General features: G+C 41.8%; 1 protein-coding gene across 2 annotated transcripts in view; it reads right to left on the minus strand.

Annotated features, from left to right (window-relative positions):
* Nucleotides 1–300: 300 nt before the first annotated feature.
* Nucleotides 301–24,869, minus strand: part of nkd1 (NKD inhibitor of WNT signaling pathway 1) — a 37,117-nt gene continuing 12,548 nt past the window's right edge. Inside the window, exons 4-10 of one of the 2 annotated variants that reach the window (XM_004067494.5) lie at nt 19,471–19,528; nt 11,789–11,886; nt 11,617–11,712; nt 8,589–8,736; nt 7,637–7,718; nt 6,190–6,317; nt 301–4,872 (exon numbers count right to left, since the gene is read on the minus strand). In XM_004067494.5, the coding sequence (XP_004067542.1) occupies nt 4,337–4,872; nt 6,190–6,317; nt 7,637–7,718; nt 8,589–8,736; nt 11,617–11,712; nt 11,789–11,886; nt 19,471–19,528 (1,146 nt within the window). In that variant the 3' untranslated portion in view covers nt 301–4,336. Of the gene's footprint in view, nt 4,873–6,189; nt 6,339–7,636; nt 7,719–8,588; nt 8,737–11,616; nt 11,713–11,788; nt 11,887–19,470; nt 19,529–24,869 lie in introns of both variants that reach the window. The other variant, XM_011493638.4, reaches the window with a different exon arrangement.

Genomic DNA, 24,869 nt, shown 5'->3' on the forward strand with positions numbered 1-24,869 from the left:
AGAGGCAAACTGTGGTATTCACGTCCAGAGATAAGATGCTAAACTGCAGAGAAAAATGGGTTTTTGTGTTGAGGGTTAGCCTGATCTGTGACGCTGTTGGTTTTTGTGAGTAAAAAGTCTTTTTTTTTTCTTTTTTCGATACTTTATGCATGCCTGCTAACATCGTCTCAGTTTTTCCAAACGTCCTTCCTGAGCCTGCAAGTCCAAAAATGTAGAAATCTGATCTCCGATTGTTTGTGCTGCGTGCGACACGACCACTGAATCAAACACCGAGCACAAAAAAAAAACGCAGTGAGCTCATTAAGAACAGGTTCATATTTTAATAAAAGGGTCCCCCCCTCCTCCCTCCCCTCCCTTGGCACAGATCTGCTATCCAATAAATAAAGCAATTAATCAAATACAGTTGAATAAAAAGTCATGAAAACCTTTTAAAAAGAGAGAGGGAAGGGCAGACAGAGTTAAACAAGCACCGAGTGTGTGAGAAAACAGAGAAATCGTTCCACTGTGCTGATGAAGACAACATGACTGATACAAGCAGACAATGAAAAATATTAAAAAGCTTAAACTGTCCAAAGTAAATTAGTGGTGCATTAGATATTGTATTAACACAGAGAAGTTGTTGCATACTTCATTACATTGGTGCTTCTATAGGAAATCATCAGAGGCATTCCTGATGGAATTAAATTCAGCACACGTGTACCCAGAATGTGGTGTCTAAAAATAACAAAGTAAGAAGAGAGATTCTTGTTGACTCTGAAAAATATCTGATGAGTTGGCTGCTGAAAATAAGGATCTCAGATCTTTGATGAGAACAAATGGAAAAAGCAGAGCTGCTCTCTCCCCGACTCTTAACAAACGCTGTGCAGGTGTCCACCGTCCCATACCCAGGGGGGGTACCTCTATGAATTTAAACCAGAGTGTTAAATGAAATTAAAAAAATGCAATGCTTAATACGAGTCCCCCTGGGAAAAACGAGTTCAGAGTTTGCCACTTGGCTGTGGTGGTCTGACTCAGCCGGATTCCTTCAGAAGCCCCTCAGCCACCGTGTCAATCTCAGACCACCCTGGGAGACGGAAAGTTGCCTGCTTGGAGTCTTTTAACACAACGAGACGACCATTTCCACACTGCTCTCACTCCGGGTGAGATGAAAGCCCTGACAAAGAAGTTCCACTTTAATCGGGGGTTCTGCTAGCAGAGACTTGGAAGTTTCAGTAAAGCCACGTGAAGAGAGGAAGCCGAGGTATGGAGCACAGCTGTGACCCCCGCCTGCAAGTGGAGCTGCTTCTCTTCATCGGCTCCCAAAAGGTAATCCGCCTGACCGGTGCCTCTTCCACAGAACAACCTGCAGCTGCAGACAACAGAGCGCCGGGGGCAACAGCGGAGCGCACAGCATTCCTCCTCCTCGCATACACAACCACCAAGGCAGACTCACAATCAAACACAGATCGTAAAGTTTGAACAGTGGAGGCCCAGAGGTCTGGTTAGCATAGGCCATGAGTGGACGTCTTTCTTCTGGATGGACTTCCTTTAAGCGTGGTGCTATGTTCTTGGGGATATTGAGGAAAGGCATGGGGAAAAGGTCACCGACGCTCTCACAACAGCAGCGCTTCGGTCAGGTTAGAGCTGCACGTGCTGGAGCCCTCCACACCCGCGGGTTAAGGTTTTGTGGGACGTGTGCAGCCGTGAATTATGGGTGCAGCGGAGACCACAGGTCGGGGCCAGTGTCATCCGGCACCAGAGGAATGAGACAGCTGAAAGAGCCCTTGCCTCACCGCACCACAAACAAGAGCCTTGTTGGCTGGGAGATGAGCCCACATGGCGGCACAGTGAAAGACCCGCTGACAGCTGGCGGACAGGGAGATGCCATGGCAACAGAGGGAGCAGCTGTGGGACCATCGGCCGGGCAACAAGGCTACTGTGACTTGGGGAGAACACCCGTCTGAAATTCCAAAGGGAGGGTTTTTAACATGACGAAGGACATATAAATTGCATTTCTGATTATTTCTTTATGCAAATCGTTGGGAATCAGGAGCAGACGAAAAAAACGCCGTTTGAAAAAGAGCTCATTTGTGACGAACAAACTGCCTGCTCCGAGTTCTCAGCAACACGGATGGGAAGGGGGTGCGGGGTTGCTCCATGCTAACAGTCCCGCCCACAATGCGGAGGCAAATTTCTATTGAGCTCCAAACTCTACGCAGAAACTATGTCCCAGAAAGCAACACAGGTTTTTTTTTCTTTTATCTTGGCTGAAAACGGCATAATTCAAATATCAGTGGGGACGTTTTTGAGATAGATCAAAAGATGATTGGAGTGGGAATTTTTACCATTTCTTTAAATAGGAGGAAGACTCTTTTTGTCTTAAAATTGCAGTTGTTTGTAGTAATTCTCTGAAATTACACAATTTTAAATAAACAAACTGAATGTACACTACTCTTGTCTATCCCTGATCTTTCAGCTTCTTTGTGGTTTTAAAGGCTAAAAATCTCATTATTTGCTTTTGATTTCAGATTGCAATAATAAAGCCACTAAAAACAGCCCTGACCATTACGACAGTTACTTGTGCTACTTCACAGCCTTCACTTCTGATTGTTACTGGTTTTAGAATATCACCTGTCAAAACGGAAACTATTTCAGTGAAAGTACTTTTAAAAAATAACAAAAATCAGAAACTGACTCTTACGGAAATCGACCTAAAGATAAAAGAAGAAGGATACATTACATTTCTTGATTTAATCTATCAAACTGGTTATTACTTTGAAAATCAATATGAATTTTTCAAATCCATAAATCCCTTTCACTTCCAACTGTATTGCTGCTTATATTTATTTCTTTTTCCGTTTTTTTTAAGAGTTCAAATTGTCTTATTTTATCACCAAGTATGTGAACAGTGTTGCTCATAACTAGACAACATAGGTTTTGAATGAAAAAAAGAAACCAATATTTAGTCAAAACTTAAAACTGAAACTTGTTACTCAAAACAAAAGCAGTTGCATATTTTGGCCGTGATAACCCGCCCCGTTACTTATCCTGTGTCATGTATGTAACAGTCACCAATTAGAAGACCAGAAGCCTTAAGTTTCTTTTATATTTTACTTTTTATAGGTATACATTGAGTATGGGGTCATGGTTAATGGAGGGGAGGGGGTGGTTAGTTTTTTTTTTAATTATTGTGTGTAAAGATGCAAAACTCAAATGACATTTTAAGAGATTGAGGAAGATTTTTAGGGGAATCACAGCAGAACGGCACAAAAGCAAGCTTTGGGGAGTTGGGAGAAAGATTATTTCATCGTAAAAACTGGGGCAAAAAAGTACTTTATACCCATCTTAAAGTATGTTTTTGATTAGAAATATGAACGCGATCTCACAAAGTAAACCATGCTTCTTGAGACGGACTCTCTGAACAGCTCTGTTAAGTGTGGGTACTGTAGCAAAGATGCAGAAGTAGAAAAAGAACAGAGAAGGAGAAAGGATCACTAATAGAGACGTAAATATTCTAGCTAGTGGTCAAACAGAAAATCTGTAGTAAAGGAAACAAACTCCACAGCTCAACAGCCGATACAAAGATGTTACAATATTAATAAAGCTTATAAAATTGATAGTAATATATATGCATATGTATTTATACACTTATGTACACCACGTTAGTTTACAAAGGAGCTTTTCCACATTTTAGTTTGCCAGACTCGTCTTTCAGAAAACAAAAAAAAAAGTTTTTGAAGTATTTTTGAAAAATTAACCTGAAACCTAGAAATGCTGAATTAAACTCACAATTACAATTGAAAGACGTTAGAGGTAGCAGCAGATTTGGGGTATCTCACTAAATTTCTATGTTGTCCTTCCCAGCTTTACTGACTGGGTGTTGTTTGCTTCAATCTACCGATGTTCAGAAACTTTAAAAAATCTCACACACCCATGAGCGCACACTTCAAGTGGTTTTCAACAGACACCAGTGCAATGACACACACAGACACACACTCACTGAGACTCCTGCAACAGTCACCAATTCACATTTTTACAGACGCATTCACACAGTTTCCTTCATGTCCAGTTCTTCCTCTCGTCCCTCTTCTTTTCGTTGTCCTGGGGGGTCTGGGAAAGCCTGCAGAGCTGATTTCACAATTTACTCTCCAGCCTGGTGGGGTTCTTCAGTCCTGCACCGCTCTGAATCCCTGTCTCGCTGCATCCTCCCAGCCTTTCATAACACTGGCTCATGGTGCTTTAGTCCTGGGGCAGCCACCTCCTTCCTTCCCCATCTGATGTGTCCTCCACAACGCCCCCGTCAGGGGGTTTGCTTTGGGGCGGCAGGAGCATTACCTGTCCCTGGCCGAGTCCAACCTCAGGACTGATAAAAGTGGTGGTAGTGGTGATGATGTTCGTGGTGGTGGTGATGCTCATGCCGCTGCACCATTTGTGCCAACCCCCCCTCATAGAGCAGTAGGCTGGGGAGGTCCCTCACCTGCTCCTTCTCCACCACTGGTCCTGGAGATGCAAGCGCGCTTAAGGCCCGGTATCCCTGACTGTCCTTGGACCTCTGTTTGTGTTTGCGGTAGGGTGCTGTGGACTCATGCGGGGGTGTCTGGCTTGGCAGGGCCGCAGGAGGCGGGACGCCTCGGCTCCTCATCACCCGGCCACTGGTCTGTGCTGGGGGGGTGCGGCTGTGGGTCTTGGGAGATCGGATGGCGTGTCTCCCAGAGTCCTGGCCCCGCGGCCGGACGGGTTGAAGACAGTCGGGAGTGGCGGTTTCCATGACTGCCTGTAGGCGGCGATGGTGGGAATGGGAGTGGCCATTTTCAGGTTCATGAGAGCGAGAACGCGCCTGGTTGGATGATCGGGTCTGATTCTCGGGTTTAGCTTGTTCAACAGCAGCAGGGGCTGTGAAAACAAAGACAAATATATTTTAAGACTCACTCAGATTATCTTTTGATCTATTTTAAGTGTTCCCAATGGTCTTTTAATTAAGATGAAGCCGTTTTTAGTCAAACTCTAAAAACCTTTGTCGATTTCTAGGACGTAGTTTCTACAGTGGCAGCAGTTCATTGGGAATTAACCTCAGAGTTTTGGGCGGGTCTGCTGCTGCAGAGCAAGCCTGGCCTGACTTCCCATCATCCCTTTTATTCACAACTTACAGCTCCCCATACCCCCAACCTATCAGAACGGGTCCAACAAAAACAGTGAGCCATGATGGAGCTATCCAGTTCTGAGCCCAAGGTCAGGAAAACATTCAGCGGTCTAGTCGCCTGTAAGTGGATGCATCAGAATGGGAGCTCGTGGCCTACTGATTATAGATTTTACCTAACAACTACAAGCTATTCAAACAGCATTTTTTGTTGTTTGCTCCCAAATCACAACAATTTGAATGAAGAAATACGTACAAAGGCAGTTTTATTCTGAATTTTCTTTATATATGTCCTCCATCATGAGAAAAATGCTAAAATTCTAGAATGAAATATAGTTTTGAGATTTAGAAAACATGGACTAAAACCACTGTTGTGTTCTGGACTAGCAATGGAGCAAATGTGGCTCTAATTCTTTTCCTTCAATCGCTGTTCTTCATCTTTACCATCTATACACAAAGGACGGTTTTCTGCAAAGTCTCACAATTCTGAAGAAAGGACAAATGTTTGGACCTCCTCCACAATCTACTTTTACTTTTGCAACCACATTTGACCAAGAACTTAACAGTCTGAAAACAGACAAGCATGGCTAAAGGCACAGACTGCACCTTGGCGCAGGAAACAAATGGGATACGACACGCCAAGTACGAGGAGAACCGCTCTCAAAAAGGTCTCCTCAAAAGCTGCACAAGCTTATTCTCACAGATTTGTCTCAGGACCCCCGTCTCCCCTCAAATAACTCTGACTCAACATAACGCAGAGTCAATAACTGTTAGCACACTCGTCCAAAAGTAGCATTACAACAATCACATGTCATCAGTGACCAGCAGATCAAGGCTGCAGCTTATTGAGCTCAATACTTCACTTCAGAACAGCCTCAGCCTCCAACACTTGATGCATTGTGTCGGTATGAACCCAGATGTTTGCATTGGCAACGAGTGCAGCAAGCCAGTATTTTCTACCTAATGGCTCTAAACAGGTGCCACAGTAATGAGGGGCCCTGGATGCAGCTTCAAAGGGCCACAGTCGGCCTTTCTGCCTGCTTCCCACCCCCATCTGGTCTGCGTCCACTCACCAACTCCGAAGCGAGACGTGTAGTTCTCAATGCCTGCCAGGTCCAAGTAATGGTTCCTGCGCTCCAGGTTCTCATCCACACAGTGGCGCTGGCAGCCAGGCTGGGTGTGGTGGTCACTGTGGTGGCGCCTGCGGATACGAGCAGGACCACTGGTTTGGCAGACGTTTGAAGAGAACATGCTTGTGAGGCAGGCTACTGTTTAACCGTTTTACACTGAAGCTTCCGAACCAGCGTTGACTTTCTGTCGACTAGCGTCATCTTTTCAACCGTTTACGCAATTAGCGTAGTTCCAGCGGATTCTGGAACTACAACACTTTACAGTATTGAAGTGTTTACGCAATCAGCGTTGATCAGCTGATGCCGTTGTGGAGTATCCGTTTGTGGAGTACATTGTGTTGCATATATGGAACACCTCTTTTTCTCTGCATCACAATCAGCTGATTCATGTTGGTCACGTAAACAGTGGAGGAGTTACAGTGGGTCAAAGAGAGAGGGTTATTTACGTATCGCCACTGACCTCACCAATGTTAAAGGGTCAAAAGTGACTACAGTGTTCCCTTGTTTATTATTAGTAATGTCATTATTTTCAATATTATCGATGCTTAAAGGCTCTAAAACTTTTCTCAGACAGACATTAACATTTTCACACTTTTTTTGATCCTCTTTGAGCTCTGGAAGTTCAAACCTTTGTAGAAAAATAAATCCAGTATTAGACAATGAAACCAAACATCTGCTCACAAGCAAAGATTTACTCTCATTTCCGCACTAAGGCGCACCTAAAAGCACTGATTCAGTTCAACAAACACCTTATAATTTAAAGCGCCCTTAGATTCTGGTTGTGCTTACTGATGGCGAAGCTTGTGGAATTTTGAGAGACACATGGCGTTTGGTCAAAATGTCTATTTTCAGTATGAGTCGCAAACAAGGTTAGGTGTTATTGCTAACGTGTAGCGTTGTTGCACTGTGTTTTTTCAGTGTTACTCACAATGCTGGCCGTACTCACTGTAACGTTTGTTTGTTTTGTTGCACGTTGCAAAAGCATGGTTGGGAGTTACAGGTTTTGTGATCCATGTTTGTGATCCACCCATTCATTGACTGTGCGCCTTGTAATTTGGTGAACCCAATAGCGCATTTTGCAAGGAGAATGCATTCTTAGACATTACTGTGTAGGAGATTGATTGACAATAGTCTCCAACCAATCAGGACACAGAACGCAATATGCTGCGAAAGGTGAACTGTGTTTTGGCGAGGGAAAACTGATTTAAAAGAAAAATCAGAGTATTAAAAGTACAGTTTATTACAAAGTATAACTCCCTGAAAATATTGTTTGTCCCTTAACAAGCACTACAAGTGACATAAGTGATGAGCTAAAACTCTCCATGTCTCTGTTCTTTATGTAAATGCCACAAATCCGTCAGACTGAAGTCCACCGGCATTTCACATTTACCTTAGGAGTGCTCGAGACTTCTTATCCGCACTTTTTGGCTCTTCGATGCACCTGTCATTTTTCTCTCTGGGGTGGGGCAGATCTGGATGAAACCCAGGAAGCTATTATCAAAGAGTGCAGCACAAAGCAGCCACACACACACACACATGACAACAGTCACACAAGGCCCAGAAGAAAGCAACCTTTGTTTTAGGGCTTTACTTTGAAGATCTGTAGACATGGAAAAACAACAGCACTTCATTTATTCTATTTTTATCTCCCAGCCTCTTATAAGGCGTGGAATAAAATAAAAACCTTGCAGACTTCAAGAATAGTCTATTAAGGACACGAGATCAGATGCGGTTTGAAATTAGCATGAAGGCAATATATTTCAAAGCTGGCTGTGTTTGAATCTCTTGACAGATATTTATAGGCAAAACAATGGGACACAAACACACAGGAATATCAACTTTTTGGGAGATTTTCCTCTGACTACTTGTTTACCAAGTCGTCAGTGAGAAAAGTTAACATGAAATGCTGCTATATTTTCCAGGCAGAATGGTGTAGAGGGGACAAAGGGGGGAGAGACTAAAGAAAAGAAGGGAACGCTGAGGGAACGAAAAAAATGGCTGTGGTTATCAAAAAGACTCAGCGTATCTCTTAAGGTTTCTTTTAAAGTATTTGAAGATGCCATGGATGGGGGGGGGTTTCTCTTGGCTCAGAACCCCCCCCCACACACAGACACACACACCCACCCACCCAAATCATTAAAAATGAACCCTATTGAGTAGAAGAGATGGAGCGACGCTCAGACTCGGAGGAAACAAAGCTTTGACAGGCCTGAAGCGGCCGCCATTTCTGCATGACAACAAACGCCGGCGTGTGAGCTGGCAGCAGGCAGAACAGGGGGGGGGGGGACGCCCAAAAGGCCTGTCTGTGCTGCTGTCACCGGCGGCGTGAACAGGAGCCTCACCTGTCGCCCCCTGCGTGCAGCTCTTCCACCGCTGGCTGCAGTCAGGAGCCACAGACAGCTTGACTCGCAGCGTCTTGCTACTGCTGGGGGAGTGGTTGACGGAGGCGTCCACCACTTCGTAGATGGTGTGGAGCAGGCTGGTGATGTCCTGCAGGCGAGAGGAGGTGCCAGTTAGGAACTTTTACTTGATTCTAGTGTTTAGCTGTGACTGATTATGAATATCCAAAAACGTCCTGATTACTTTTTTTTGTTGCAAATTCGAACATTCAGGACGTTGTGTCTTGTAAGTAGAATAATTGAGCATGGAACAAATACAAAAAACAACAAAGGTCTTTTCTGGACTTTTTTTTCCCAAAGATGTTAAAAACGTAAAACTAATTAGTCAGACCAAATTAGAGTCAGATTTTTGCAGTTACTAAAGTCTCCCGGATGGTTGGAGCGACATCAACTACAGCGGGAGCCACATCTGTGTGCACTTGGAAATCCATTTAAGCAATAACTTTTACATCTAGAAAACCTGCTTCTCATTGTCAGAACTTTTAAAAACAGCTGAAGCTGAAAATGAGACCTTTTAAAATGCCTTGAAGAAAAATAGTGTCATTCTTTTTTTTTTTAAACATATTTCAGGAAAAGTTGGAATGCATCCACCTTTTATTTTGAGAATTAACTGTTGAGAGTTTTCAGTTTTCTAACTTTGGTGGTGCCAAACCCCTTCTCTGCATCTTGTCTTTTATTGATGATCTAAGTTTTTCGAGTTGGTGCGACATCTGAACTGCTAACAGCAGTCCCGTTTAGCAGCTACGTTTTTTTGCATTGATGCCTTTTACTGCAGATGTGGTAGAAAGCAGCTGTCCATCATAAAGAAACACCTGCACCCCAACACCATCACAGACTTGTTATTTCCAGAAAGAATTTCAGTTTGAAAGACCAGAAAACCCTTTTCACTTTGCACCTTTTAACCTAAATGAGCTTTGGCTGGATGAAGAGCAAAGCAAGGCGCTTGTTACCCGTCCAGCATATTTTCAAACAGAACTTTTTGTCTGCTCCCGATTCATTTTACACAAAGAAATACTTTTCTGAGCCCATTTTCTTTTATATATGTCCTCCGTTATTTAAAGAAAAAACACAATAACGTGTTAAAAACACAAAATGGAACATAATTTTCATGGGAGTGGGTCTGTAAAGGCCTGTGACCTGTCAACTTTCCAGCAGCAAACCTGCCTGATGCTTCACAGAGGAAGACGGCTCAGAAAATGAGCAGGCAGCCCACTCACTCTGCAGGCAGAATACAGCTTCTTTTCTGCCTTTTTCTACCACATGGGTCCCTTCACTTAGACCTTCATCAGTACGGATCTGCTCTGTTATAAAGCAACTCTTCCTGAGAACCAGAAAAAGAGACGTTTGAAGTCTTTACAACCTTTTTGCAAAGAAAACTTTTTTGTAGACCAAATAGTTCAGATATTTAAAAAAAATGTTCGTGGTTTTGGCCAATTTTGTCGTACCTGTCAACATTTTAATCCTTCACAAAATGTGTTTGCAGGTGTTCCCTGCTGGAATTATTTTTGCTCAACTTTTACGTTACCTGAGCCTCAACTTTACTGAAAGATGTCGCTTCTATCAGGTATAATTGAGCAAAAATCTATGAACAAATGGCTTTTTGAGATTTAAAAATGGTTTTAAAATGTTTATTTACATTTTATACAACAGTTCCCCTTTTTCAGAGTTAAAGTCGTAAGAAAATAATGTGGTGTGTGATTAAGTTATGTTTCTTTTCTATATGTATATATTGTTTTTTTAAGTTTCACAGTTGTCATAACTTTGCAAATGTAAGTTATAACAATCAGAAGAGGATAAATTGATGAAAAAACTACAAATACAACCGTACGATACACATTTGGACCAAATCCTGGAGAAAGTGAAGCATTGAGTTTCTGCATACCAGTATGTTTACGTTGAGCGTGTCATACAATTGGGCCAAATTTAAGAAGGATGTTGGTTTATTACATCACATAATGCTTGAAACTGAAAGGTTTTTCTTCACTGAAGAAAAATTATTTTTAAAAGTTTTTTATTTTTTGCTTTTGTTTCTTTTTGTAACACACAATTCATACATTGAACAGAAACAAAACTGTGACCCAAAAATCGAGGTTTGAATCAAGTCATGCAAAAAGAATCTGTATTTTATGCTGATGAGTTTTTAGCGTGTGAGGAAAAGCCTAGAAAGAAACACGCTGACACATCTTTAGTTTTTTTACTTTAAAGGTTAAAGAAAATGTAAAATTTGTTGACATAACTACTGAAAATTAAAGTCTTTGTTAGACATAAAAAACTCTGGCAGCATGTTTTCTGCACAGCGAATGACACTGTGACTTAGAAAAACGACAATTATAAGTTTGTCAGGGACCGGCTTCTTCTAATGGCTTCAGACAGTATAGAGCAGTAAAAAAAAAGAATAAATTATGAAACAGAAATAAAATAAAAGCATTTTGTGTTGTGCTTGTTTTCCTGTTCTCGCTTTTTTTTTTTATTTGTGTGAAGGGATTAACAAAAGAGTTGCAGAAGAAAGCCTTTCCATTCCCCTCAGAGCCGCCGCCGCCTGCCGTCTCATGAGCCACGGAGCCACAGGCAATGCCAAAAAACTGCACACCCAACCACAAAGAGGAAAGCCTCAGTCTCTTTGCGCTGTTTCAAGCTGTTCTCAAAAAACACAGGCCTTTCTGGATGTTCCCTCAGATCTGCACCAGGCAAATGCAAGCCACAAGGTGCCTTGCAGGAGAGGAAGCACATAGGCTTTACTTCATACGCTTCCGAGGAAGTGAGACTAAGTTTGAGGCTTACTCAGTTTTTACTTTATTTGGGTGGTGAGGAATCGGTTCTCTTCAATATTTTTTTTTGTGTTTTTACTTCCAAATTCGACATTGTTTTCAAGAATGTTTGCATGAATTTGTTGTTGGTACATCAAGTTTATTTAGTCTGGCTGATAAAAGATTATCTCTCCAGGTCGCGCTGGGCAATTAGAAATTATTACCTCTCTTGTAACTTTGCCACTGTTGTCAAAATCATAGAGGGTGAAAGTCCATTCCTGTCTGTTGTCCTCCTCCACAGACACGGCACACTCCAGCTCCTGAAACACAGCAGGGTTCATTTGCAAAAGAGCGTGCATGCGTGCGAGTGCTTGTTAGCGTGTCGTAGGCGCTCACTTCAAACTGGAGCTGCTTCCCTGCGGTGGATTGGCCGTCCCTCTCCTGCATCTTGTCCTCCACGCAGCAGCTGTTGGTCTTCTCCGGCGGCAAAGCCACTGCGACAACACACACGCACACACACACAAAGATAAAAGAGGGGGCCCGGGGATGGAAACGTTGGGTGCAGTCGTAACCTGAGGAAATGTCGTCGCCTTCTTGTATTTCTTGTAAGCTTGTGCTTCCGAGCTCAACGGCGGCAATAAAGATGTCACCCGTTAAAGCGCTTCTGACGGCAGAGAAATCGAACCCTATTTGTCTCGTGTCTAACATTGTATTGATATACGAACATCCCTGCGTTGAGTTAAAGCTGCATTTACCTCAAAAAGCTCATGACTTTGACAGGCTGCGCATATCCAATAAGTACAAAGTCTCATTATTCAGTAAATCAAAGATCATCCCAGAGACTCGGCTGAGCTCCGATGCACTGAACTTGTAGTTATTTACAGTTTCTATGATCAAGCTCTAAGGCTGCATAAATCAAAGCACAGTTTGGTTCCAACAGTTCAAAAAAAAAATGTTTTTCATTTCTTTACTTCATATCAGCAATCACAGCAAACGGATTCAAAACACTGTGGGGTCCAGTGGAAACGGCTGTTACACACTGAAATGACTGCACTGCTGCTTAAAAACAACAAAACACACATCGATAAAAACAAATTTAACGTAGTGGGCGAGAATTGGCACAGAGAATTGGTTTATTCTTCGAAGTCTTGCTGTTTTCCAAAGAAGAAGTTGAACTGATTAAAGCTGTGAACATTTTATTTAGCTTAAGAGCTCATGAATCCCCAGAACACCATCACACAGTAATAGTTTTAAGCCTAAATGACAATGTAACTAAAACCACATTCTCTGTCTAGAACATGGTAGAACATGACAGTAGCATCAGAATGTAAAGGGTGAAACATGAGAACATCAAAAGGTCTATAGGAGACCCCAGAGTCCACAGTGATTCCCCTCACTTTATCCTCATTTATCCTCCGTAACACAACAGGGACTAAGTATCTGCCGCAGGTAGTCACAATCTGTATGCTCCTGATGTAAACTGTCTGACTTTAACCTTTCTCCAGCTTAAAATCGGGCATCACGACCTCATTGACCACGTCATTGTCTTCTCTGATGAAGAAAAACATGAACAACTCTCCAACTACACAGCAACAAGCATCTCCACAACACTGCACCTCTTTCAAACCTCCTTTGGAAAAAATTTCCAAATTTCCAAATTTCCAAACCCCCACAAATATTTACTGTAAAGTTGTTTCTACTGTAAATTTGCCTTCTTGGATTTGCACTTTATTAGTGAATGTTGTAAATAGCCTATTTTTTTTTGTCTACGCACGAGAGAGTAAGAAACGGAATTTCTAATTATTGTGTGTCGAGCACATGTGAAGAATTGACAGTGAAGTTGTCTTTAACTTTTGACAAGGCTTTGACTAATTTAAATGAAAATCGTTGGACCTTGAAGACTAAGTTCAACTAATTGAATCATTTACAGGTTACATTTATTTAAAATGGCTTCATAAGACATATTCAAAGCTCAGAATAGTTTTCCCTACATTCCAGAGTTTTTAAATTCTCTTTCTAGTTTGATTTTTCAAAAACTTGTCTGAGGTTCAGGAATATTAAGAACTTATTAGCAAAACTGCAGACTAACCGTGTGACAAAGCCTGACATTCATTCAAAAAAACAAAAACAAAGTTGCTACACCAAAGTTCCTAAAAGAAAAATGATGTTCAGGACATACTTTTTAAAGTTTGAACGTGAAATTTAAAAACATCTAGGAGAACAGAGTTAGCTTTGATCTATTTTAAAGGACTAAAAAGATGATCTGCAAAAGTGAGTCATGTTTATTTAAGTTATTTAAGCCAGTGTTTTTCAACCTTTTTTGAGCCTCGGCACACTTTAACCTTGACAAAAATCCCGCGGCACACCAGCATCCAAAAATGAAAAATAAAAAAGGAGGACTCATAGTCTGTATTGATCTACAGCCGCAATCTCACGTGCATTTTTGTGATAATTGTGGCAGAAAAAGCTGGAAGCTGCAACTATTTTTTTCTAAAAGATGTAATAAAAGGTAAGTTAGATTTAAAAACTTTTTGATGCGTGTTTGTTGTGGTTTCAAGACAGGGCTCCAGACTGCGACCATTTGGTCGCATTTTGCGACAGAAATTTGAGAGCGTGCGACTGAATTTTACATCCAGTCGCACATGTGCGACCAGTAAATTTGCCTCCCCCACCATTCGTATTTTTTATACATTAAACGTGGAAGGGGCACGTCAATGATCAATGAAATAATCAATGATACGCGAACGCACACGCACGCAAACACACACAAACTCGCACACATACTCATGAGACGAGAGCACACAATCGCGTAAGTGGCTAAAATGCGTGTAGGAGGAGGGGCCTAGAGATAATCGAGCGCGCGTAAACATCTGTTTAAACAAACAAATACGTTTTTGGCGAACCTGCAGCGAGACTGAAGGAGAACAGGAAGTTGAAGTTCAATTCAGTTCAATTTAGTTTTAATATTCCTCTCCCCCTTAGTTTGATCCGTGTTATTATATATTTTATATTTATTTAAATGTTTTGTAATGGATGTAGCCTATTTTTAATCAATTGGTATTTTAAATTATTTTAATTTCTCACTTAACTACAACAACCCATCAGGACACATGTCCCATAATGCATTGTTTTGTAGTCATAGGGCAGCTTTCAGTCAGTTCAGTACTAAATTTCCAGCTGCGTTCGGTAGGTTGGGGCCTTGCTGCTCCCGCCCCTTTCTCCTGATATTTTTGTGATGATTGACAGGTGACGGAGCAAAAACAAAAATATATGTCACACACCAGGTGATCTGAACAGCGTTGCGTCCACCTGGGTGATCTCAAACACGCTTATTGTGCGTCTTGGCTGCACTTATTTGGTGTCACCAAGATAAATTTCGATCAGTTTTTGAGCCTCTCTCTGATATCAGGTATCTGTTTCGATTGTTCTGATATCCAGTGAACATCGCCCGTTCTTTTACAGTTTACCTTCTTCTGTCAGTTTACCTCGTTGTTGCATCTTCAAAAGTGCAGATTAAAATGTGACACTGAATTTGAAACAGTGCATTGTAATTTCTGCATCTATTATTAAAGTATTTAGTCATAATACAGTGGAAATTAGTAGATTTGGTTAGAATGTTGAGTTACGGTATGCGCCCCTAAATTTTCTGGTTGTGCCTAGGCCTGCACAATATACCGCAAATTTATCGTTATCGCAATATCCAGCTCTACATATGCATATCGCAAAAGACGGCGAATATCGCAATAAATCGCAAACCCAAAATGTGTTAAAACAATCTTCTAGCAGCTTGAAGCATTTAACGAATCAAATAAATCCCTTTATGCTTTGACCAATCAGATGGACGCCTTCCCATTGTTGACCAATCAGATGGAGGCCTATTATGTTAACCCTGGTACTGAAGAGTCTCAACCCTGCCTGTTTTCCAGCTCTCCTTAACCAGCTTGCTGTTGATTGGCTGACTCAAGTGATTTCACATCCTGATTGACTGAACACACCTGATTTTGGTTATCATTATCGAGCAGTCTAGGGAGAATTGGAAAACAGACAGGGTTGAGGCTCTTGAGGACCAGGGTTAGCCACCCTGACGTTTGTCCCCCATGTCGATGAGGGTCATTTGGAGTATAATTTTTAAACTGTTGCAATGAAATGGGAATGATGTTTTGGTTTATTTTTCTATTTGTTTATTTACCGCAAATTTATCGTTATCGCAATATTGATCACTAATATCGCATATCGCAAGTTTTCCTCATATCGTGCAGCCCTAGTTGTGCCCCTAAAATTTTCAGTTGGGGGCCACTGTGCTCCTAGTGAAAAAAGTTAGTCTGGAGCCCTGAGACGTTTAACAAGAAAGACGCATTGTGCGCTGAGACGCTGTCACTTTAACCCAATGCATCATGGGAGATGTAGTGCGAAAACTGCCACAAAAGGGCAGACCGACTCGCTTCACTGAGCTTCATGCTTTTGTTCACATGTTCCGCGGTCTGATACCAGATCCCGCGGAAAGCTACACCGCTAAAGACGAGCTTTAGCTGGTATATTTGTTGGAACTGCGAGACTTTATGAGCAGAATCAGAACAAGGAAGTGAAGAATTTAACCACTTTTGATTGGTCAGACTGCTGACGTGTGATTAAGCCTCCAAGAATGATTGGTGGAGACAGTTAAAGGGGCGGAACTTTTCCAAAAACAGCTGACACTACGGCTAAATCGTGGTACCGTCATTCTCATCAAAATGTCTTTAATAGAATCAAATAAACACAAAGAAAAAAGTATTTTACGATCTTTCATATTCCTAACTAAATGGTAAATGGCGTATACTTGTATAGCGCCTTTCTTCCTACAAGGACAAAGTGCTTTACAGTCACAGACCCATTCACTCACACATTCACACACTGGTGGCGGCTCCACTGCCAAACACAGGCGCCCGCCTACCACCAGAGGCAAGGTGGGGTTCAGTGTCTTGCCCAAGGACACTTCAACTCATGGGTGTGCAAGGCGGGAATCGAACCTGCAATCTTATGGTCACGGGTCGACCGCCCTACCGCTGCACCACGGCCGCCCAACTACTCAGTGTTTTATCAGGGCCTGTTTGGATGAACAAAGAGCTGAAATCCTGGAGATGGAAAATGTTTTTAGATCAGGTAATGAGGGCAATTTCCCACGGCACACCTGACCATCTCCCACGGCACACTGGTTGAAAAACACTGATTTTAGCCAACCTTTACTAGAAAGCAGTCTGGATTAGAGTCATAATGTCCGTACATTTGCTTTTCTTCGATTCTGTACACTATAAGTATATCGCGATCAAATGTGTGGCCCACGATGTGAGTAGATCGTGGGCCACCAAAAATAAATAAACGCAGATATAAAGATTTTTTTTAAATGCCATCAGGCAATCATCATCCTCACCATGAAGCGTGTCACCTGTGGACATGCAGAACAGCCAATCATACAGCCATCATTGCACATGTATGTTCAACTAGATTTTGCACCATGCTCCGCGAGTTAGAATTTGACTTATTTCTCTTTTAAAAACAAAAGTATTTACGTATGTATGGATATAGGTTTATGTATGTTTAATTGTGCCTTATATTCCTGAGAAACTGGTTTGTCAGTGTGGGGACACAGGTGGGGTATTTTTGACCAACTCAACTCTAAATAGCTCCTCGCGCCAGTGAACACGAACAGAATGACCATCATTTGCAAGTTGAGTCTTTTAATTTCCCTCCTGGATCTTAGCCCAGATGAAATGCTGGATGTCCTTCTCTGCTTTGAAATCCTGTATTTGCTTCAAGACTTGACACTACAAATATGCGCTACGTCTAACGGAGGCTTGAAAGCTGGACACGCCCCCCTCCTTTACTCGCCTGGTTTACAGTAAACCCGGCGTTCTTGTTTTATCTCAGTTTTGAATGTAGTTTTCTTTTTCTTTTTTTCCTTAAGAAGCATATTTTTAGCCTTCAACGGCCGCGAAGCATCACCCCCGGTCATTCAACGATGATCAAGCGCAAGCCGGGCTGCTCACACCCATTAAGCTGCAAAGACCACACCCCCCCTCCTTCTCCTTCTCGCCTCCTGCCGCACTTTGAAGTTCTATTCTCAAACCTTTTGGAAAAGGATCAGACCAGCTGTAAAACAGAATCACTAATTAATTAAGCCAAGTCAAATCTGAAACACTGTTTGTTTGCTCGCCAGCAGAGCAGACACAACAGCCCAATTTCTTTCCTCCCGATCCAAAGCAGATCAAAGCAGACCTGTCTCATCCCTGGGCAGGGGAAAATGCCAGAAATGAAAGGCATTATCCCAGGGAGCTTTTACCAACTTTTTGAAGAGGAGCAGCATTTGGGGTCCCGCTGTTTGATGATCTGAGGTGCTCAAAGCGAACATTGTGTGTGAGGGCAAATCTGTTTGGTAGCAGGCTCAATATGGTGGTGAGATACTTATCTCCAAGCTAATGAAATTCCGGGAGGAGTAACAGTAATCTGCTATCACTCTCCTCCCCACTCTGGCCCCCTCCCCATCAAAGACACGGATCTGCTCCTTTTGAGTGAAGCTGATGCCAAGGGATTGGCTGCGCATCAGATCCAAGGGGCAAGACGAGCACAGCCCAGGCTGGCACCCAAAGCAACCCCACACAAGCGAAGATACCCTTCACACGGAAACAAATGCAGAGACCGTGCACAGATAGATGGGAAATATCTGCAAAATATGGCCAGTAGAACTTCTACTCAGTTTTTTAAAGACAGTTATTTATCACCTGAAATGTTTGTACCAAGTATTACAAGTCTCTCGTTTTGTGGTTGAAAAAGATCATTAAAAGCCTGTGTAGACTTTTATATGCCACTGTAGTGATATAAAGTATTTAGCCAATTTAGCAGAAAAACACACTTTTTAATCCTCACTAAATACTCCTAGAACATGACTCCTTAACCCGTTGACACCAGAGCTTTAGCTCAAGTGTTGGTATTCTTTTGATTACCAGAACTCTTCAACAGAATTAACTTAATTCCAGCAAATTTTGAAGCTGTGAAAACCAGCCTTGTGCTCATACAACCCTCTACTTTAGTGATATCAGTGCTAAGCCGATATAAAAAGCCACTCTTCTCAGCTTTAGAATTAGCTGATTCAAGGTGTAAACTGTGGTAGAGTTATGGGATGTCAAAGAGTGTGTGTTTTTTAGCTGTCGCTTGCAACATCTAAGGTGTCGAAAGCTTAAGTCTCTAAGTATTTCATGTCTGTTTTGCTGCATTGTTCTCTTTTTGCCCTCATTTTCTAACTACCAGTACTTTTATTTGGTGAGCTACTGAGTTCATGCAGGGGTGATGAGTCCACAGATGTTTCTCTTTGGACTATGAGGAAGAGCACTGCATCGTTCTGAGAGCACATGTGAACGACTGATTCCAGACTCAAATGGAGAGCAGATCTAATACCAACATTTTTGATCCAGTGTAATGGGAGGATTACTAAGTTTAATTCATTTCACACAAACGGTTAAGCGTTTTATGAAATCAATCAAATTTGGCCCAAAATTCTAGTTTATGTCAATCCTGATACATCAGTTTGTAAGATGTTGTATCTCACTTCAACAAGACAACTGTGACTAATATAAAGTGAAATTTAATTGCTATTCTTTCAAATGCACAGATAGTTGCGTTCTTAATCGACATTTCTGCCTTCACCTTACATCCAACACTCTTTGATTGTGAGGGAGAAACATTCTCCTCCCAGAGCTCTTAATCCAGGATCACATCACATCTGGGGGAAAAAAACATGCAGGGATGGAAGCACTTTGCAGAGCACCACTGGGGTAGGGGCAGATGAGAGATGGAGGAGGCGGAGAGGAGGGAGGTAAGGTAAAAGGGGGAACCTCATCAGCACATTGCTGGGGCTTAGAGAATGGGTGTGGAGCAGAGGGGAACGGATAAAGCTCGGAATCAAGGAGCCACACAAGTATCTAAAGGGAAATTCCAACAAATGCTTTGTTCAGGTTTTCACACGAATCAAACCCGGACATAATTTCACCAGAGATAGAAGCAAAATTTGTCAAGAGATGGGCAACAAGAAAAATCAAAGGGCTTACCTTCTAAACGATAGTGTTCATCACCAATCCCCTCAGCACACGCATCCACCATCGAGTCCTGGAAAGAGAATACAAGGCAGGCCATGAGTAAGCTATTCTTTACATGTCACATGAAAGCAAGCATTTCATGGTGCATATCCAAAGCATAGCTTTGCAGCACAGAGTGGCAGGTCTGCACATAAAATTATATGTGCAGCCTTGGAAGGAAAAAAAGCTCTCCAAAAAGTTGGTTGACCCGAATTAAGGAATGAACCCTGCTAAGATTCTTATACCCAACTACAATTGTTTCAACAATTTATACCTATATGAAGTTTTTTTTTCAACATTTTGTCTACACTCTCTTCTCTTGTGTCTGTTTTGTTCTGCAGGGTTGTATATGCATCAGTAACTGTAGCATTCTAGCTTTATTCAGACAATGGACTGAATAAATAATGATGATAAATAATAGACTATGATGGGCATTCCTAGAGCTGTGATGGTGTGGGATTTTTGATCACCACGGTGATGAACCAGCAGGGGGCGCGGTGTTGCAGTTAAGCGCAGCCACTACCACCACCACCCCACCCCCCGCCTCAAAAAATAAAAAAAACACAAAACCCTTCGGTGGCCCCGTCGCAAATGAATACAATTACAACGCAGTAATTTTATTAACAAATAACAGTAACAACTAAGTACTACCTATCTAACTAAATGACTCTTTATTAACCCACTCTCGAGAATCTGAGGGTCAGAACGGGGAAGTGAACCCCGAAGGAGGATCCGCCTTCGGTCCCTCGCGCTTCTGACCACGGTGGGAAAGGGGGGGAAAAAGTCACTGCAGGGAAGGTTCAACACCATACTTGGCCATTTCGCTGGAATTTTTTTTTTTAAACCGCCCGGTTGCGATAAGAACCCTCGAGTTGGCAGAGTTGTCACCCCAAAATATTAATCAAATCGGTGACCTCGCTTCCCTTCCACTGACTGGTCTCAGCAGCATCGTCCGCCATGGTTGATGTTTATGTTCTCGTCCCGCCTACTTCAACACAGAATGATGACGTTTGCAGCGTATCGATGACGTACGGGTCGGATTCATGTGACCTGGCCGGTCAGACGGCGGTCGCATTAGAAAAGATCGGATACGTGTCGGATTCAGGACCACATACCCAAGTGGCCTGGGTTGCATTTGAAAAGATTGCATACGTGTCTGATTCAGGACCACATACCCAAGTGGTCTGGGTTGCATTTGAAAAGATCGGATCTGTGTCGTTCAGACTGTCATGAAAAGATCAGATACAGGTCGCGTAGGGGCATAAAAATCGGAATTGCGTCATTTCAGCCTGCGGTGTAAACGTAGCCTTTGTCTCTGCTGAACTGACAGGGATTTCAGGGGGAAACCGGAAGTAGGTGGGACCTTCACAATAAAAGTCTTCGGAAAAAAATACATAATGCAAACATTAACACTGTTTTTTTAGAATTTTCTTTCACATCTTAAACATACTTCTTTTGAAGTTAAAGGCATTTTCAATCAAAGGAAATGTTAAAAAAAACAATTAAAATGGGTCATTTACTGTTACTACAACCCAAAGGTCAAAGGCTGTTTAACAGCAGCTATGTTGATAAGGTCGCTGCACAGCAGATGTGTCTGTATTCATCTTCTGGTTTTGTGAAATGATGAAACATTAATCTGCTGATGCTTTGAAATGATCCGCCAACAATGTTTATCTGCAAACGATAAGTGGACAAAAAGTCGGAACGTGATTCAACCAAACAATGAGTCAATAATTGTTTGTAATAACAGCAGCAGGTGTATCAATACACATACAGGTGCATCCATCAGTGTTTATGTGATGGTGTTTGCCATAATATGAAAGAAAAACTCTGTGTTTACTAAAGCAACTTTCTGTGATTGAATTTTCTTGTGTTAACACCAGAAGAGGAGCAGATTTAAACTTTCTTAAGGTGAAAAATATTCCCACCTGACTGATGATGGTTAATAAAAAGTTCAAGTCTCTCCGACTTTCAAAAAAAGTCCCAATGAATTGAAATAATACTGCCAGGGTGTTTTTCTAAGAAATATATTCTAATCTTAAAATAAATATATCCTTTTGACTGAGATCCCCAGTTCTTTACAAAACAAAGTGTGTTTATGCATATCTTTATGCAATTTAATACAAAAACGTATTTCAGACTTAAAGTGTGACATTTCTGTAATATAAAAAATATATATACTGAACGAGAAACATTGTACTTGTTTGTCATCTGCTTTGATTGATAAGAGTTTTCTTATCAGTAAACTGAGATTACCCTGGGATTTTCCTTGGTTATTCTTCAGCACACATTTGCCCATAATTCTTGTTCAGATGAATCCCACTATCACCCCACATGGACGACAGAGAAAACTTCTCAAGAACTGTATTTGTTTTGACTGAAATACTGGGTTTGTAATAATTTTATTACCATAAGCAATTCAAAATTTTAACAGCTGGCAGTCACCAACTACAGGTTTGCAACTATAAAACAAATGTTTTTTCCTCTAGGAGAGAAGGGGAGATTTGAAACTCTACTAGTTTTCAATTTCCTAAAAAGCTATACAACTTTTTTGCCAACTCAAGTTGGTTTTAGACCTGCACTTTATATCTTTTTTTTTTAATTAATCCAAAGCTATGTGTAATTGCACATATCAAAATGATAACTTATTAATTATTTTCAAAACAAACTAGCAAAGACATAAACCTCTAGTTGGACTTGTGTGATGCAGATTAAAACTGCTAAAATATTGTTATTTGTCTCTAAAGGTAAATCTGTTTGTTAACATCTACAGCAGAAGGTCTAAAGGTCTGATGTGCATTGTGCAGGGTCGAGGAGGCACTTATCAACACTTGGGGCCTGCTAAAATAACTTAGCAGATGTGGTGTTCAGTGTTTTGGCGACAGCAGAAAATGACATCATTAGCTTTAAACTAGGCCTGCACAATATCTTATGGGAACTTGAAGTATTTCACGGATCAAATAAATCCATTTCTGCATTTGACCAATCAGATGGACCCTTTCACGTTGTTGACCATTCAGATGCTCGCCTCCTATGTAGGCTAGGGTAATTTGGAGTATAATTTAAATGATGTTGACTCTTATTTAAATCAAACTGTTGCAGTGAAATGGAAATTATGTTTTTGGTTATTTTGCTATTTATTTATGTATTGAAAGTTATATCGTTATCACAAAATTGATCACTAATATCGCAAATCGCGAGTTTTCCTCTTATCGTGCAGCCCTACTTTGAACTGAACCCAGTCTTTTTTGTCTTTGGTTGAAAAGGCTGAAAAGATCATTTGTCGTTTTACTTTGCAAGCTGGGAAGCTTTCATCTAAATACCCTCGGTGGTGAGAAACCGAATGTGAGAAACACTGTAAGCGTATGTTGCTACAGAGCTGACTTGGAGAGTTAGGAGTTGCCTCCAGCCTCACTCTGCTACTGCAGATACTGACCCTGTGGGCCAAGTTTTTCTTTTTTTTCTTGAAGCTTGTGACTGAAGCAAAAGGGTACATTAAAGTGCAAGTAATGTGTACTTGTGTGTGATTGTGGGAAAGTCCCACAAGGCCTTTTAGCCTCTAAGCCGTCTGCCTCCATGACCCGCCACACAGACTGACAATTTATGTAGCCGACGACAGCTCCCCCTGATCGTAAGCCAGGGCAGGCCTAAAGACCATTGGCAGCACCACGGGCAGTCTATAAAACAACCAAGGAAAAATCACATTAAGACTGCAGCCGGGCGTACTCTGCACTCCACCCGTTGGATGAAAACACCTTCCGGACTGCAATATTCATGGTGGCTGCAGCCACAAGAAGTGATGTCTGAGTTGCTATTGAGTCAACTGGATCACACCGGCAAAGTAATGAAGGCAGTTTCCAAGTATGTCTGCATCCTCCAGGTTTGTCAAAAGACAGGATGACCAGGGTCACACCAGAAAACAGAGAACTGAAGGAAGACAAATGAGATAACATTCACTTGTTCTACGCAAGTTCAGCATGCCAGTGTCTGGGTGTGCATGTTGATGACAAACTAAAATGGTAAAGTGTGCAGTTATTGTGTTGTTGTTTCTTCTACCAATAAATTACTGCAGTTTCTTGTTCACACCAAGAAAAAAACACAAGGAATTGTTCAATGCTTCAGTGCACAGAGAAAACCAAACAATTGCAGCTGAAAAAATCTCAATGTGAGTTTCAGAGCATCAAATTGGCTTATAGGTAGGGTTACAAGCAGAAATTCTTAACAGAAGAAACGCTCAACCCCATTTCTGTCTGCCCCAACTGAAAAGTGAGATACACCAGAGACATTTCAAAAGAACTGAGCATTACAACTGGTGCCTTGCCGGCAATGTGTGCTAAATGAACCACTATTTATCATCCAGCAGCACATTAGACCTGGCTCCAGGCCTGTCTTTCAGTTCCTCTACTACACCGAAGTGCTCCTCACCTTCCAGCGTCACTAAACAACCTCTTTAAAGTGCCACGTAGCAGTAAAACATGAAGCTCCAAGATGGAGCCAAGATAGAGTGTTGATGTGAGGTGGTGGGAGCACTGCATCTGCCTCCGACTGAGGCTTCAAAGAGGATCGCTTTTCACACATGAAATAAAGATCTCAGATAATCTTATAGCATAGCAAAGACGATGTGACACGCTCCCATTTATGGTGGAAAGGGAGATGGGGACAATTTTCAGGCAACGTCTTCATGCCGCAAGTCACAGCAAGTGAATATCTGGATGTCATCGTCAAAAAGATAAATCTGCTTTGTTTTTTTCTATTTTTTTTCTTACAAAGGAACTACCACCAGGCTGATCACTAATTCATGCATTTTGCTGAATGTGCTTAACCAAACACTTCAAACTACGTCAGCGAACACCCCTAAAAACAGCTAATCCTCTGTTTTACAGTACTTTTTCATACATTTAATTAAAAATGTCTTCTCCAGAACACACACAAACCTTAAGGTGCTGTCCCGTAAACCGAAGCATTCTTTTTTTGTTTTTGTTATCTTTAGTTGACTCTTCTTTAAGAGCAAACGCTTTACAGCTGAACAGCATTATTACCAGTTTAGAGTGTGGCAGACATGACGAGAGGGTTTTGATCAGATAGTAATACTTAAAAGGAATTACATAAAGATCCTTCTTCTATGAACGTTAAACACTTAGTCTGCCTTGATTTTACTCCCATTTAAGTGAGGCGCAATATCTCAAATGAGTGAGAATCACCCACATAATTAATGGACCATTTAATATCCTTGATCTCCTGTTAAGTAATGAGAGCCAACATATAATTTGACGTCTCAGCTTCAAAGGCGGACACCTTCCCGGCAGACTCGCCGGCCCCGTGCCTGACACCCTTCAGTCACGGCACACCCGCCGTTCTTCCTGCACCCCGGG

Source organism: Oryzias latipes, chromosome 3 (assembly GCF_053564925.1).
Source record: "Oryzias latipes strain Hd-rR chromosome 3, Olatipes_Hd-rR_3.1".
In the NCBI taxonomy this organism is placed as follows: domain Eukaryota; kingdom Metazoa; phylum Chordata; class Actinopteri; order Beloniformes; family Adrianichthyidae; genus Oryzias; species Oryzias latipes.